At 41.3% G+C, this 16352-nt stretch overlaps 1 protein-coding gene across 2 annotated transcripts; it reads left to right on the top strand.

The window, feature by feature from the left end:
* The first annotated feature begins 3855 nt into the window (after window positions 1-3855).
* Window positions 3856-11787, top strand: LOC116456029 (histo-blood group ABO system transferase 1-like). 2 transcript variants are annotated; one of them, XM_032134527.1, is made up of 6 exons: window positions 3856-3986; window positions 5105-5200; window positions 6220-6288; window positions 7791-7829; window positions 9081-9215; window positions 10501-11787. In XM_032134527.1, exons 2-6 carry the CDS (start codon window positions 5136-5138, stop codon window positions 11168-11170), a joined length of 978 nt encoding a protein of 325 aa, XP_031990418.1. In that variant the 5' UTR covers window positions 3856-3986; window positions 5105-5135; the 3' UTR covers window positions 11171-11787. The 2 variants fall into 2 exon arrangements, with proteins under 2 accessions (XP_031990418.1, XP_031990417.1); XM_032134526.1 differs by having other exon boundaries at window positions 3861-3986; window positions 5126-5200.
* The last annotated feature ends 4565 nt before the right edge of the window (window positions 11788-16352 follow it).

Here is a 16352-nt window from a genome sequence, read left to right as displayed (position 1 = left end):
GGATATCAAGAAGAGAAAATAAAAATTATGGTTCCACATTCCAATATAGGCTTTAAAAATTCCAGATCTACCATATAGTACCTTAGAATATTGACTGTCAATAATTTAATTTTAAAAGGGTGATTAATTGGAGAATTTCAGGTACCTGTCCTCAAATAACAGGTCACTCTCAGGTGGCATAGAAAGATAACTTCCATGTTTCAAGAATGAAGCTTTTTAGGGTAAAAATAATGGTGAATGCTTTTTACATTCTAGTCCACTGAAAGTGGACTACAAATGTGGTTTTTTACCACATAAACATGTTCAGAAGTACTGCTACTGCATAGAAAACACAGAGAGAGAGTGAGGGAAAGGTTCTATTTAACTTATACTGTCAACAGTGGTCATAGGATTTTTAAAAGCACAAAAAGTACAATAAGAAATTTCCATATTTCTAGATTTTATTAAGTCCAGCTCTGTTTTCCTTTCCAAGCAATCCCCCTCTCTCTTCTCTCTCACACTTTGAGAAACATGTCCATGTTTGTCTTGAAAACTACTCATAGAATCCCAGAATGCCAGAATGGTTTGGGTTGGAAGGGACCTTAAAGACCATCCCATTTCACCCCTGCCATGGGCAGGGACACCTCCCACTGCCCCAGGCTGCTCCAAGCCCCAATGTCCAGCCTGGCCTTGGGCACTGCCAGGGATCCAGGGGCAGCCCCAGCTGCTCTGGGCACCCTGTGCCAGGGCCTCACTGCCCTCCCAGGGAAGGATTTCTTTCCAATATCTTTTCAGTTTGAAGCTCTCCCCCTTGTCCTGTCCCTGCAGTTCCTGATAAGAACTTGGAATGCCGTTTCCAAGACACTCACAACTTATGTTGGTATTCTCCGAGTTCAGGTGAGATCAGATGAGAAGAAAGACCTCTAACAAAGCTAGAGAAGAGGAAATAAATGCTCTTTGTCTGAGCGAGAGATCAGTATCTACGCTTCTTTCTCGATTTCATTGAGCTAAAACCTTACCCCTTTGCTTTTCTGTTTCTCTCTGAATGGCTGAGAGCCGCTGTGAAAGGCTGTGACCATAAACAGTTCCTGCAGGCTTCTGTCGCTTCGGCTGAGCTAAGATTTCCCAGGGTGATAAAATATCGCTCAATATATTATCCTTCAAAGCCCAAGAGAACTGAGAACAGAATTAGAGGGAATAAATTTCCCTCGTTTTTCTAAACCTCACGGAAGGTGTTGCTCTGCTTGTTTGCTTGTTAATTTTTTTAATGTATTAACTAGCTAATGTAGCACTATCCATGGGTTTTTTTTCTTTCTCCAAAGTCAGTGCTGTCTATGTGACAAGGCATCAGACGGGAACTCAGGACTCATTTGTACTTTGCTGGTGGCTCATGATGGGTAGCTTTGACCAACAAAACTTCATTTGTCAGTGCCTTCGTTTCTCCATATATTAAATAGTTATTACACTGGTCTTGAAAATTACTGGAGGTTCCACAGAGAAAGCAGCACCCAAGCATTAAGTATCAATAATATTGGAGGTGTGAACGACACCATTCAGAGGGGAAATCCAACTCCCTCCACATGCCAACAACCCAGAGTGAGATGCAGCCCAGAGAGAAGACACAGAAATACAGGTGACAATAGTGCAAATTTCTGTATGTGAACTACATGACTGAACTCCCATTAAAGTCAGCTGGGAGAGAGTCAACAGAAGAGTCTGGACAGTGTTTCACCTCATTCAAGAGTAACCAAAGTGTTTGGGATTCATTTTCCAAAATGTGTGTCTTTTTCAAACACTGTTGAGTGATCTTCACAGCCAGCAGCTCTGCATTTTCTGGGTTGTATTTTCCAGACCGGTGAAGATGTCTTGGATGCCCGAGGCACTAAGCATCTGTTCCCTTCCTTCCTTTATTTATTAAAATAAAGCAGATTTGTCCCAGACATCTATGTGTCGCTACAGTAACTTCAACTCTGTGCCGCTGGAAAATCCATTGCTTGGGAAAGACTTCCTCTCTGGAAACTGATTCTCTTAAGAAGTAGAGTGCAAATAAATGTAACTCAGGCAGACAGAATGTTCAGGCCTTATTTCAAGGTGTTGTCAAACAAAAAAGGAATATTAGTGCAGTAAATATCACCGTATCCCGCAGCCGTAGGGAGGAGGAGAGAAGATCCAGCAGGCAGGAATTGTGCAGCAAGATTGATTGATTTAATTATTTTACAAACTCTTTTATAGACTTTTTCTTCATAGTCTAATTGGACAAAGGATCAGCCACCCCTTGGGGGTGATTGGCTAAAATCCTAAAACATCCATTGTCAAAATATTTTTCTACTGTACCATAAACAAGACTTCTCAAGGTTGCAGGTGTTTGGTTGTTTACAGAACTCTGCTGCCTCTTCTGTGAGAGAGAAAAGTCTCTCATGGGCTTAGAAAATAGCAAGAAAATCCTTGCTAGCAGCATTTTTGTATCCACAAAGGAACTGTGAAGCACTCCAGAAGAGACTTCAGTTAAGCTTTCAGGCAGGCCTGTATGTATTTTAGCAAATAAATTCCATTTCTAACTTAATCCAAGGAAATCTTGAGTTGTCCATTAATCATACCTGTATGCTTCATGCAGAGTTACAGATCCTAGAACTCGCAGATTGTGTTTCATGGAACTGAAAACACACTTTTCTGGACTGTGATACAACTTGTGGTTACTTCAAAGAGAAATCTCAAAGAGTTCACAGCAATACAAGACCGAGCACAGGGAAGACCTGGGTGAAATGCTGTGATGTGATGTGCACATAGCAACCAAGTCTATGGGTCTAATGCCAAGTAAATTTGGTTGGGGGGGGCCATGGATCACTTGGGGTGGGGTGTTATTAATAGCATACATGTAGACAGACTTTGTTTTTGCTGTATTTGTGATGCTCTGATGAAATTAATGTCAGTAGCTGGAACTATGGATAGACATTTGGAGTGGTACCGAGCATAATTAAAGTCATAAATAACCAGTTTTGGACACAGTACTTTTGCATGCCTGGAGACCAGAGCAGGAGGATGAAATTAAGAAAAGTTGGGTACTTGTAAGCCTAATTGTGACCTGCTCATTCTCATCCCACTCTTCCTGCTTCTCAGTATTGTGTTAAATTAATGCTCCTTCAGGGATGTAAATAGCGATAATGCTAGGTGCAAGAGAACTCTGCAAAACATTTAAATAATTTTGCATATGTGACCACTTACCTTCATTTTTATGCCTTATTTTCTTGTTACTATTCACCTACCCTTTCTTTAGCCTACTTTTTTCATTATTCCTCTACACTTTCTGCCTCCTAACATTTTAAATTAGGAGTAAGCTTCATTTTTAGGCATGTAGGATATAGCATCCTATACATAACAGATTGGCACCAACAGAACAGAATCACCTTATGGAGGTCTTGAATAACTCTTCATAGACAACTGTATTTTCCATAAGTAAATGAAGAGAAGCACTCAATGGAGTAGCTCGCTTAAGCATCCTTTAGCGCTGGTGTATCTAAAGGTTTCCTTTAAGATTAACTTAATTATGCTCTGAAAGTGTTTATTTCTCTCCTGGGACTACCAGAAGCACTTTCATTTCAGTGTGGTTGGAAATGTCTATATTACAGATACTTTCCCCTACAACAACTCTTTAACAAAAACACCTACATTCAAAAAAAAAAAAAAACCACAAACCAGCAACTCCATATCGGAAGTTTAGGCAGTCGCCTTCTTGCTCATCAGAAATCTCAGTGTTGAAGTGTTAGGGAATAACTGGTTGTTGCAAGTTTCTTGCTGTTTCCCCATTACTCAGGACACAGCACTCCCACAAAAGGTGAAGAACTGGGTGGAGGGCCCTCCTCTGGCCCTGAGCCCAGCTGCTGACACACGGCTGACACACAGAAAGGATTTGCTGTGCTGGTTCTGGTTCGGCAGGTGTGTGAGCAGAGGGGAAGCAGCAGGGAAAGAGAACAGGAGCTGCTGGAGTGTGAGGACTGAAAGAACCACAGGTGAGTGTTGTGGCTGGGCTTAGGCTAAGAAAGGGGTTACAGCAGGAAGAGATGCTGAAGAGCAGCTGACAGCAGGGGATGGTAATACTGACAAACACAGAATGCTACAAAGAGTCTTTTCAGAAGGCTGGCACAAAGGAAGATGTGGCTGAATGGATGGAGAAGAGAAGCTGACCTAGAGAAAAGGATTGTGACCTTCAGCTTAGAAAGAAAGAGAACTGCACTGGTGAGAAACACGGTAGAAAGCCCAAGGAATCCAAGGAATCCAGGTCAAAAAGGAGAGCTAGACAGAAAAAAAGAGAGAAAAAGAGAAAGAAAGAGAGAAAGAGAAAGAAAGGGAAAGAGAGAAAGAGAGAGAGAGAGAGAAAGAAAGAAAGAAAGAAAGAAAGAAAGAGAAAGAAAGAGAAAGAAAGAGAGAGAAAGAAAGAAAAAGAAAGAAAGACAGAAAGAGAGAGAAAGAAAGAAAAAGAAAGAAAGAAAGAGAGAGAAAGAAAGAAAAAGAAAGAAAGAAAGAAAGAGAGAGAAAGAAAGAAAGAAAAAGAAAGAAAGAAAGAAAGAAAAAGAAAGAAAGAAAAAGAAAGAAAGAAAGAAAAAAGAAAGAAAGAAAGAAAGAGAGAAAGAGAGAAAGAGAGAAAGAAAGAAAGAAAGAGAGAAAGAAAGAAAGAAAGAAAGAAAGAAAGAAAGAAAGAAAGAAAGAAAGAAAGAAAGAAAGAAAGAAAGAAAGAAAGAAAGAAAGAAAGAAAGAAAGAAAGAAAGAAAGAAAGAAAGAAAGAAAGAAAGGAAGAAAGAAAGAAAGAAAGAAAAAGAAGCACTGGGAAAAAAAAATAAAACCTGATTCAGAGAAAATCTGAAATGAGAATTATTGGTTTGAACAATTTAAAGTGGTTCACTATACTACTACTTGAAAATGAGAGCTGTGTGTGGAATATCTATTGTAAAGATGTAGTATCTGTTGTAAATACTGAGATGTAAAACTTTCTATCTAGAAAAACTAATTTTTCTCTGTATTACGTTCAGACCTGCAGTGCAAAACAAGACTGACTCAATATTTAATAACAACGGTATTTTCTGCCTTTTTGTTATTGTGTTTTCTTTTTTTCACTTTGCTGTCCATCCAGAGTTCACAATCTTTTTTTCAGCACTAGTGACATGGGAATAACAAAATGGCATGGACTGGCTATTCTAGTGACAGCAGGAATCACTGGCGCAATCTGGTGGGTGTTTAACCTTTGATAATTATTCTCAACTAGCACAGATTTCTATTGCCCAGACTGAGACACGTTTCTTCTAACTATACTTATGCAGATACAATGTGAGCATTTAAATTCAAAATCCCCTTTCACATTCAAAAGATGAAAATAAGCAAGGTGTGGACACTTTTAGTATCTTCTGTGAAATTTAAAAAATATGATGAATTGGGCTCTGTATATTCCTGTGAGCCTAAGTGTGTGTTTTCATGTTTACATCCCACAGTGACACCTCTGTGCTCCAGACCAACACAAGGATCCTGGCACAGAGCTGGAACTCCGTGGAGTTGACTTAGCTGAGTTTATTCTGCACCATGGTTGGCTTGAGTCTCCCTTGGTTCTCATGTCTCTAGGCTAGCCTGCTGCAGTAAGGCTTTCATAGTGTGTGTTCAGTGCCCTGGAGCCTGAAATGAGATCAACTGGGCTTAATTCAGAATGCAGAGTTTGAATATTGAAAATAATAATGAAATATATAATGAAATAATAATAAAGATAATGAATATTGAAGATCTGTTCCAACTGGAGGAATTAGGACAAGCTTTTCACCCACACACTCTCTCTGCAGCAGAGCATCCATCACAAATGCTCACATTTTTGTTGACAGTACAATCACTTCAGAGGAGATCCCACACCCTGGCCAGAGTAAAGTGATGCTGTGAACACCTTGTTTCAAAAGGCAGCTACACAGTCAGTTCCTAGAATCAGCTGAGACCAAACTCTGCTGTAAAGCAGACACATTTTGTTTGGTGCAAGTAGTCTTGGGCAAACCAAATCATTCACAGATCCTCAGAGTTAATAGATCTGCAGATAACATGAGGCTAGAGAGCTGTCTTGAAACAGCTGAGCTCTGCAAATCCTCATCACCCTATTGATGCCACACATCTGTATTCTGTTAGGTTTGTTTTATAGTTTCAGTCATAAAGGAAGCAGAAGAGAGGTTGATTTTTTTTGAATCATTGACTCATTGCTTTCTTATCCTGTCCAAGGTATCATCACCCTTTCTCCCCAGCCAGAGACCAGGAACACACAGCCTCCCCTGAAGAGGGCTCAGTCCTGTAAGTTCATTCTTCATGTTTTGCAGGGTCCTGCATGCCTGTCACTGTAGGCACGAGGACAAGACTCATCTGGAAAGACTCATTCTTAAGCAGGAGATCCATGCCCTAGAAGTGCTAATTTCCATTTTGAGATAAGCCATCCTGCAGTGCCCAGCTAAAAGGCTCCTCTACTCCTCTACTGTGAATGCCTTGAGCTGGATGAACAGGCTCAGATTCCAGAGACTTAATACGGGGAAATATGAATCCACTGATGCAGCTCCCCCAAAATCATGCAATGAAAAGGCAGCTTAATCCCACCTGGTCTGGTCACCTAGAAGCTGGCTGTCTCTGTACCAGGAAGTCATCCAGGCTTCCTCTGTATTCATTAAGAAAAAGTGGGCCCTTTGGCACGTTGTCTGCTCCCTGTGATTTAGTGTTGTGCACAAACATGATGAGAACAAATGGATTCTAGATATGGAATCAAGAAAAAGTCTAATCTGGTACTTTACCACACTGAAACTTGCTGGGTTGTTAATGCTTGATTTCATTTAACTGAACCATATTTTATTATGTTCTGGTTTTGTCTTATGAATTACACTTTTCTTATCCCCACTGCTTTTTTGACTTAGGTTTCCCCTCGTCATCACTTCTTTTCTTATACACACAGTTGTGTAACTCTCTAGAAATGCTGCTCTAAGGAGTCTAGCACGTATGACTAGGGGAGAAATAAACTTTAATGCCAATGAAACAATATGACAAAAACAATGCATTATTTTTGTAATTAATTTGAAATTTAAAAGATTCCAGTATGAGACAGGATTTTCATACCACCACCACTCCCCTCCCCACCCCCCCCCCAAAAAAGGTTAATATGGCACCATATCTTTCTGGTTTCATGTATTTGTGATTCTTTTAATTTGCCTCTATTAGCCTGTTGAATCTATTACTTTTAGTAGGTGTTTCCAGTTTATAGAACCTGTTTTTCCTGCTGGAAAATCTAGGAATCAAGACTGGTGGGTTCCTGTTCAGTGAGCCATCTACAGGAACCTGCACAAGTGATGAGAATGGAGAGCAGTGACGTCTGCTCTGTGTCCTGTGGACTCCACAGTGCAGGCATGCAGACATAAACCTGTCAGCAAAATACAAACTGTGTGCAAAGTGCTTGGCCTTATTGGGCCAGGCTCTCGCTGTGTAGAAGTAAAACTGAATTTTCCAAAAATGCACCACAGAAACAGAAACGGTGAAAATAATTTAAAAACTGATTAATTTGCATTCAGCTCTAATTATACCAGCTGAGTTGTCTGTTAGATGTAGTTCACATTTTATATGAAGGTGAACTAACACAAATAATATAATTGTATTTGTGATGGAGTCTGACTGGATACTCACTGACATTGTATCCCAGGGCAGTACTGCTGAAACACCTAAAGATCTCTTGTGGGGCTCATCTCTCAGAAGAAGAAAATCTGAAATTTTTGTGCTATGATGTATTTATGTGTCTTTTATTTCTCCCTTATTTGCAGAAAAACAGACTTACATGAAACATCTCTAATGCTTCCATGGTAAGTGTAACTCCTCTAGCTTCATTAAGATTGTTCTCAGAAACACACACAACTGTGACTCTGGCACAGACAAGTCAGGACAGCTGAGAGCAAGGCTGAATGAACAGGAAAGGAGAACAGGTACTCTTCCAGAAACCATTAGAAATGCATAGATGAAGAATCTTTAATTTGTTTACTTTCAGAAAGGAAACTGAGAAATTACGGTGAATGTTGAAAACATTTTAGTTGAATTTTATCTTAATTCATTTTTTGCATCCCCTGTGAGCACTCATCTCAGAAGCTAAAAAACAAGAGGCCTTGGCTGATACTGTTTTTAGTAGTAACAGCATCATACATGATGTGTAAATGTCTGTGGAAGGAACATTTTAGGTCACTGGGATAAATTATTTTCCGGAATTGCCTATTCTAGAGCCATTTACACTAGGAAAAGAACAAAAAAAACGGTAATAAAAGAGGTATGGACATACTGGAGAGAGTTTAACAAAGGATGATGAAGGGACTGGAGCACATCTCCTGTGAGGTAAGGCTGAGAGAGCTGGGGTTGTTCAGCACAGAGCAGAGAAAGCTCTTGTATCTGCTCTGCAAAGCAGCCTGGCTGAACTTACCAGCAGAGCTCAAAACAACATTCCTTGTGCAAAGGGGATGTTCTTCTGAGCATCAGAGATAACCAGAGTAAACAACACCCTATGAAGCATCAGGGAAATACCTGTCCATCATCCCAAAGGAATTAGAGAGCACTCTTTCCAAAGGATGATGAGATCCACAGCCCTGCTGGGGAGCCTCCATCAGTGCACGAGGCACAGGTAACGAGCAGAAGGAGCAGAAAACCAGGGTGCAATCAGAAAACTGTGGGGTAATTGCTGTCACAGAAACACAGTGGAGAGCTGCACATCTGGAACACTGCAGCTGAGGGCTGGCAGCTTTCCAGAAGAGACAGACTGGGAACAATGGGTGGATGTGCTGTGCTCTGTGTTAAGGAAGGGATGGATTGTGAAAAGCTGCCTCTGAGTAACAGCCACAAACAGCTTTGGAGCTGTTGGGTAAAAACCAAGGATAGAAACCTATTTCAGGTGTCTGCTCCAGGATAAGATGACTCACATCTCAGATTGTGCTGACAGTACTTTCTTGACCCCTAGTAATTTCAGAGGGAGACTGGGATGATTAACTCAGAGGTGGATGTCTGTGCTTGTGTTTGTCTTCATGGATTTCCTAGGCCATCTAAACACTGCCCTCATTCTCAACTCCTTGCAGGAGAAGGGATGTGCTGGTGTTGACTCCGTGGTTGGCTCCAATTGTCTGGGAAGGCACCTTCAGTAGAGACATCCTGAATGCTCAATACATGCAGAAGAACTTGGTCACTGGAGTGGTCACTTTTGCTGTCGAAAAGTATTGGTTTGTCATTTATTTCTTGTCAAATAGTTAAACCTCTCACCTGCCAGTTATGCTGCAATGCTGCTCGTGGAGCACAAGTGAGAAACATTCCAAAGACTGAATATGAGCAGCTTTAGACTGGGAGAAATGTGACATGTGAGTGTCACCTTCCAAAGTAAGGCAATTGGTTGTGACATGGTTTTGAAAAGGACAAAAGATACCCTTGGAAATACAACTAGCATTTTGTATCTCAACCCTTGACATAAAAATTCTAGCTCCTGCTATGATTCTAACAACAAGCTTTCCCTCTATCCTGCACTAAAACATGGAAAGATTCTGTAAAGTTGCTATTTTATTGAGTTTCTCTAAGAGTTTAAAGTTAAAATATTAGCTCTAGTAAAATTATTAATCATGCTGTTACAGCTTGTATGTTCCTGGGGAGGTTCTTTTTCAAGATTCTGAGTAAAGATCTATACTCCCTCTATCTGCACTGGCATCTTAGGGTTACATAGAGACTTCAGGTACTTCAAGGCAATCAAAACTATTTAATTGCTAATTTTGACCCTCTCCTATGAACACAGGCTGAGAGAGTTGAGGAAGACAAGGCTCCAGGAACACCTTAGAGCCCACTGCTGTACCTAAAGGGGGCCTACAGGAAAGTGGGAGGGGGATTTTTTACAAAGGTAGGCAGTGCCAGAACAAGGGAGAATGGCTTTAAACTGAAAGAGGGTAGATTTAGACTAGATATTAGGAAGAAATTCCTCACTCTGAGGGTGGTGAGGCCCTGGCACAGGTTGCCCAGAGAAGCTGTGGCTGCCCCTGGATCCCTGGAAGTGTCCAAAGCCAGGCTGGACGGGGCTTGGAGCAGCCTGGGATAGTGGGAGGTGTCCCTGCCCAAGGTAGGGGGTGGAATGAGATGAGCTTTAAGATCCCTTCCAACCCAAACCATTCCATGATTCTCTGTTGATTCTGTGATCCTCTCTAGGAAGTTAAGAATGTTACACTGCAGAAAGAGTGCCAGTGTGCAGGTAAAAGGGAAGGATGAGAAGAAGTATTTACATTATGGAGTGATATTAGAGAGCAGCAATGAGTAGATGGCATGTGTTCTGTGCATAGTGAAAGCTAAAATGTGGTATCATGTGCATGGGGAAGGTTTGAAGGGTAGCAGCTGTGTTAAATAAAGAGCACTAATGTAAGAAGGAGCAATGAATAGAAAAAGACGAAGAACACAAGCTTGAAAAGCTGTCATTCTTCAGCAGCAGGAGCCTCTCTCCAGTCTTTTCCTTTCCATGTCTCTTAGATATGTCCAGTTCATAGAGGGATTCATGAGATCTGCCAACAAGTACTTCCTTGCTGGGCACCAAGTGAATTTCTACTTGTTCACAGACAATCCTGAGAAGATCTCTCACCTTCAGATGGCCCCTGAGAACCACCTGTTTGTCATCCCTGTCCAGAATCACTCGGGGTGGCAGGATATCTCCACAAGCCGTATGGACATCATCAGCACATACATCCACAGCCAGTTCCAGTATGAGGTGGACTACCTGTACTCCATAGACATCCATGTCCAGCTCTTGGCACACATCGGTGTGGAGATCATTGATGCCCTGGTGGGAACTATCAGCTCTTGGCAGTTCACCCCACACCATGAGAACAAAGCCTATGGGACACACCCCGAGTCACAAGCTGCCATCCCTGAGGGAGAATGGGACTTCTATTACACAGCAAGCTTCTATGGGGGAAGCGTGTCCGAGGTCTACAAACTGACAAGAGCCTGTTTTAAAGGGGTGATGGAGGACAGAGAAAATGGCATTGAAGCTCGGTGGCGTGATGAGAGTCACCTCAACAAGTATCTCCTGCATCACAAGCCCACCCGCCTGCTGTCCCCAGAGTACTACTGGGATGCAGAGCTGAGCTCACCCAGCATCATCCAGGTGAAGAGGATGGGCTCTGTGCACAAGGACAGCTAGAGGCAAGCTCCTGAAACAAAGAATGTAAAGCCTTTCCTCTTTACAGCCCCACTAAACAGAGGGTAATGGGCCAAAGGAAGTTTCCCTCTCTTTGTAGGACTGCACACATTTTCTGCACAACCTAGCCCATGAAGTGGGTCTCCTTAGCTAGAGACCACTCAACCCAGAAATATCCTCCGTTAGCAACTTTTTTTCCAACATTTTGCTCTTCAACAGTTCTTTCATCTGCATGTTTGCAAGCACAGGCTTCTAGCCATGCTGAGAACATACCAAAATTGACAAGGGCATATTCAAAATGACAGTATTTAGGTATCTGAATAAAGTCAGTTTGCAAACCTACAAACGGTCCCTACAGATTAGGGTGTGCGATTATATTTGTCTTCTGCTGTCTTATATTATTTGCTTAAAAGATGTCCTAACAATATGATAATTTAATAATTTGAACAATACATTACTAGCAAGCTTCAATCACTTACTCCTTAATTTCTGACAAAATGAAAGCCCCTTCCTCATCATTCAAGCTATAGAAGTATCTGATTAATTAAAAACATGTGTGAATTTACAAATCCTAAATGTATGTGGACTATCAAAAGAAAATTAAATCATATTTAAAGGTTTTCAACTTTCCTTTTTCAGTATTAGCTGTAACTTCAGATACAGCAATATTTTAATGATGTAATCATGAGCTGAATGACTCCATTAAAGCTTTCTATTGCTCTCAATAGAAATGAGAATAGACAAATAACTGAAAGTTATGTACACAAGAAAGAGCTGGGGCAAACCAATCCTGTCACACTGCTGCAGTCATACCCCTGTTGCTGAAAGGCCACGTGAGCAAGAGCAAGTCCATGTGGTGCTCTTGCTGTACTCCTGTCATGAATGGGTAACTCAGGCTGTCTAAAGAACCACTGCCAAAGGGGTCAGAGAAAGTGCTTCTACTGGAATGTAATGTTGTAAAAATGCAGCTTAACAAAGTTAAGCACAAATCAGAACATGAGGTAGCGTGGCTGACCCATAGTCAGGACACATGAGCAAACCAGGCCATGCAGGAGGCTGAAGTGGGTGGGACTCTCTCATTTGTCTGGGTATTACATTTGCTGTAATATCTGTTATGAATGTGATGCTCTTTGCTCCATAAATCTTGTTTGGTCTTTTAATGGTGTTATCTTTTTTATTGCAATTGTATTCCTTCAGAGTGGTTTCCCAGATTTGGAAATAGAACAAGATGTTAACATCATGCTCAAACCTGGCTTGTCCAAAGACTGGGCAGTAAAAAGTTACTGGAAAAGGGCCAGACAAGAGGAATCTGTGTGATATGAAGAGTTTTCAGATAAAGATTGGTGTGAAAGTTCAGCTGAAGCATTCTGGTGAATTGAATTAGTATACTTAGGCTAAAGTAATCAAATAATTTTAGATTAATGGAATGGGACACAGATTGAGCTATAAAACTCAGAGAAAGTCAATTCTGGTATGAACCAGCCCTTTTGAATCACTTTAGAAAGCATAGATGATGATGGTCCAATGAAATGACAGTGTTGAACTAGGTGAGGGGAGTAATTTAATATTCTTTTTGCAGCATGGCTTAATCCTCTGCTGCTATCTGATTTCTCAGACACACTCTCTGCCACTGCCAAACAGGTTTTACATGTGAAACTTGACACCTTGGGAGACAGGACACTGCAAGTGTCCCACTCCCACTTTCCAGTGAAGAACAAAGACCCCCGCAGGTTCTACAGTCCCACTCCCTTGGAACATCCTGAGGACTGGAAGATCTCTTATCCATGCCTGCTCACTCCATGCAGCTTCCTTGCCCAATGCCTCTGGAAACCAGAGAAAGGTTCCCCACCACCTTCACAGACAGGACTGAACACACAAGGCACAGAGAAGAGCTGAGTTGGCAACTCTGAATGAGGGCTACCAAATGCTCTGCCTTAGTAGCCCACATCTTGTTAAGGTAAGAAATGTTGGCTGATCCTTTCACCACGCAAATTTGTGCCTTGTGCTGGGGTTAAACCTGGCCAGGAAAGAGGGTGAAAGGGGGTGGGTCATGGCAAAATGTACTGCAACTGCATGAACAGAACAGACTTCAACAGAGCCCTGCACCTGGGCCAGAGTAACACTATGCAGCAGGACAGGTTAGGCCATAGGAAATGTAATTTTCTATTATTTCCATTCATTAAAACACCTGGCTGCAAGGAATGGTATAATAGAGCGTCTGTGCCGAGTTGCAATTTAACTTTGAAGACGGTATAAAGATTTCTTGTGAGATTTAGCCTTACTAGCTTCCAATATCTAGGTCCATTGGAAATAAGAAATCAGTCTTTAAAGGCTAACAAATGGTTTATCCTCCTGGACAATCTGACATACATTATCAGGTCTGTTGACAATGCCAAGGCCTTCCATTATCAGAGATGGAATGGGTTGTGGATATTGTAACTCATTCCTGTGGTATTTTATACAGGAAGAGCTGTAAGGGCCTAGTAATGAGGATGTATAGAGATGCTAGTGAGTGGTTCTGCTTGAGAGGAAGGAACAAAGGACTGACACAATCATGTCAGGCCAGACAGTGGGTTGGGATATGTCACTGAGTCCCACTGGGATCATGTGGGAGAAAGAGCCCAGAACAGAAAGTTAACATGGGTAGGTTAGAGCAGGGCACAAAGTCTCCATCACTCCTAACCTAGGAGTAAGGCTGAACCAGGATGCCTTTCAGAGCTTAAAAGAGAATTGAAGAGGAAAAATGAAACTGGTCCTTTCCTCATGTTCCTTAGTAGGCCACACCACCTAGAAGAGGTGTCTAGGATCTTTTTAGCTCCATATACTTGTCCACAGAGATTCTGCAAAGGAAAAATTTGTGTCCAGATTTCCACAAACTTGAATATGTGCCAGGATATTATGGCTTAGGCTGGCAGCTGGAGTAGATTGCTGTTGATCCCTTAGTGTCTTTGTATTTAAGTGCTTCTGCTATATAAACTAGGTGGAATAGGTCCCTTGAAACACATCAGTGACAGCTCTGAGGTGTATTGCCACTTCTTTAGCATGAATGGGGTGAGATCTTACTGATGTAATCCAGCATACCTCAACACATGGCTAAGTTGTTGTTACCTGTAAGAGGAAAATACATGATTTCACTTGAGTGAATGCGAGCCAGGTGTCTGTGTTCACACCTTAAGAGGTTCTTATTAAATCTCAGGTTCAGATAATATGGATAATTTATTGCTGTCACAACATTCTTACTTTTTTTCTCCATGCACACTAAATCTACTTGTTTTCTTGAAGTGTGGATAGAAACTGAACATGAATAAGATAGCCCAGAGGAAACCGTATTTTGTTTTGTTGGGGCTTACAGATGTCAGTGAAACAACAGGTTTGAACATGACTGAGATAATGGGTGTAAAATGGGCAGAACAAACTAAACTAAAGAACTAAGAGTGATGAATCTGGGCAAGAAAATTGTAGGATAGGTGACCAACACATAATCTGGACTGGGCTCAGATCTTCAAACTTGGAACAAAACCTGATGGATTAAAATTGAGCACAAACAGTAACAAATACCATCAGGTCAGAGCAGAAAGAAAAAAAAATATATAGATAACACAGGGACATAGCTTTAAGATAATCTCTGAGTTCTTCCTCCCATCAGGACTCACATAAGTAAATAATTTTGATTTTAAGGCAATTAATGGGCACCAGATATCCAGATCCTGTTGGTTTTGCTCTAATGAAGTAAAATGTCACATTTATGTAATCAAAATAGTTCCACTGCATTCTCTGAACTCTTATTTATTACTGTGATAATAGAGCTATGATATTCACTCTGCCTATAATTAGACTAGGGCTACAACCTTCTTATTATGAATTTTTTCTCAGAAAAGCTTTGTCCCAGGTCATCCATGATTACCTTGGACTACTTTCAAACATGAGTAGACAGCCTATTCCTGAGGAATGGATCCAAGTCCATCTGGTTTAGGGCCAAGAAGCTATCCTCATTTCTGAAGAGGGTAAAATTTCTGATCAAAGAAGTCCCAGATTATAAAAATGAACACCAGAAACCTGTTTCAGACCCTTTTAATTAAGCAACTAATCCATTAATTTATTAATCCTCTATTGTCTTCCCTAGAGAAGAGCGTTGACCACAGACAGACAGGCCAGGGACTTGTGTACCCAGGGTGGGCTAACTCAGATCTCAGTAAGTTCCATGGATCTCACCAAGGTACTGTGTTACTAGAAGTGGACAAATCTATAACAGTAATCTTTTTTTCCTTTTTTTCTCCTTTTTTATGAGATCAGACAGTTGACTGATTTTTGGAACCACGTTTGTATAATGTCTTAACACCATTTCTCAAGGTCAGGAATTGCATTAGGGCTCAACACACCAAATCAAAGGGCTAGTGTAGGTCAGTTTTGTCATTTTGTTGAACTGAATGGACTAGGGCAAGGCATAAGTACAAGTTATGGTCCATGCTCTCTGTGGGAATCAATTATTTTGTGCTTGTTTGTCTCCCTATTAAAAGTCATGCCACCTTCAGAAATCCTTGGCTTTTAAAAGCCGACACTAAGAGAGTATTGGCACCGTAAGACAAAAGTTTGTGAAGCCTTAGAACTTCTTGAAGGAGAATGGAGAGGCCTATGTAAACTCCATGCTCCTCAAGGAAAAATAAATCCTAAAATTGGTGCATTAAATTGGTGCCTGTTTCATACATAAGGATTTATGCTCCACTTAGAGCCTATAGAAATCTATACAAAACCATTACAAGCCTCTCTATACTTGCAGGAATGTGAAATACAGGTGGATTTGTAGTCAGGGAACACAAGACAGGAATCACAACTTGTTGCCTTCAGAGGTCAGGTTCACTCTCTGGTAGACTCTGTCACCCAAGTTTTTGAAGGAAATTCAGAGTGATGCATCCAAAAGAATTCCCAAGAATGAACCACTGTTCTCACTGAGGGAACAGGGGGCTGTGCATTTTAATTGGCACCTGGAGGAGGAAAAGGCACGTAGCTGAACCTGTCCAGGGCACTGGAACACTGACAGACCAGAACAGTTCAGCTGGTGAATGCAGAAGGACTGGCTCTGTCAAGGAACTGCTGCGGGTGGAACAGGCCAAGTGCCAAGCTGATAAGGTGGAGCAGAGCAGGAAGTCAGTGATAGTATGAATCAGAATGGAGCAGTCTGTGATCA

Source organism: Corvus moneduloides, chromosome 26 (genome assembly GCF_009650955.1).
Source record: "Corvus moneduloides isolate bCorMon1 chromosome 26, bCorMon1.pri, whole genome shotgun sequence".
Taxonomy (NCBI): Eukaryota; Metazoa; Chordata; class Aves; order Passeriformes; family Corvidae; genus Corvus; species Corvus moneduloides.
This window is presented reverse-complemented; position numbering and strand designations above follow the sequence as displayed.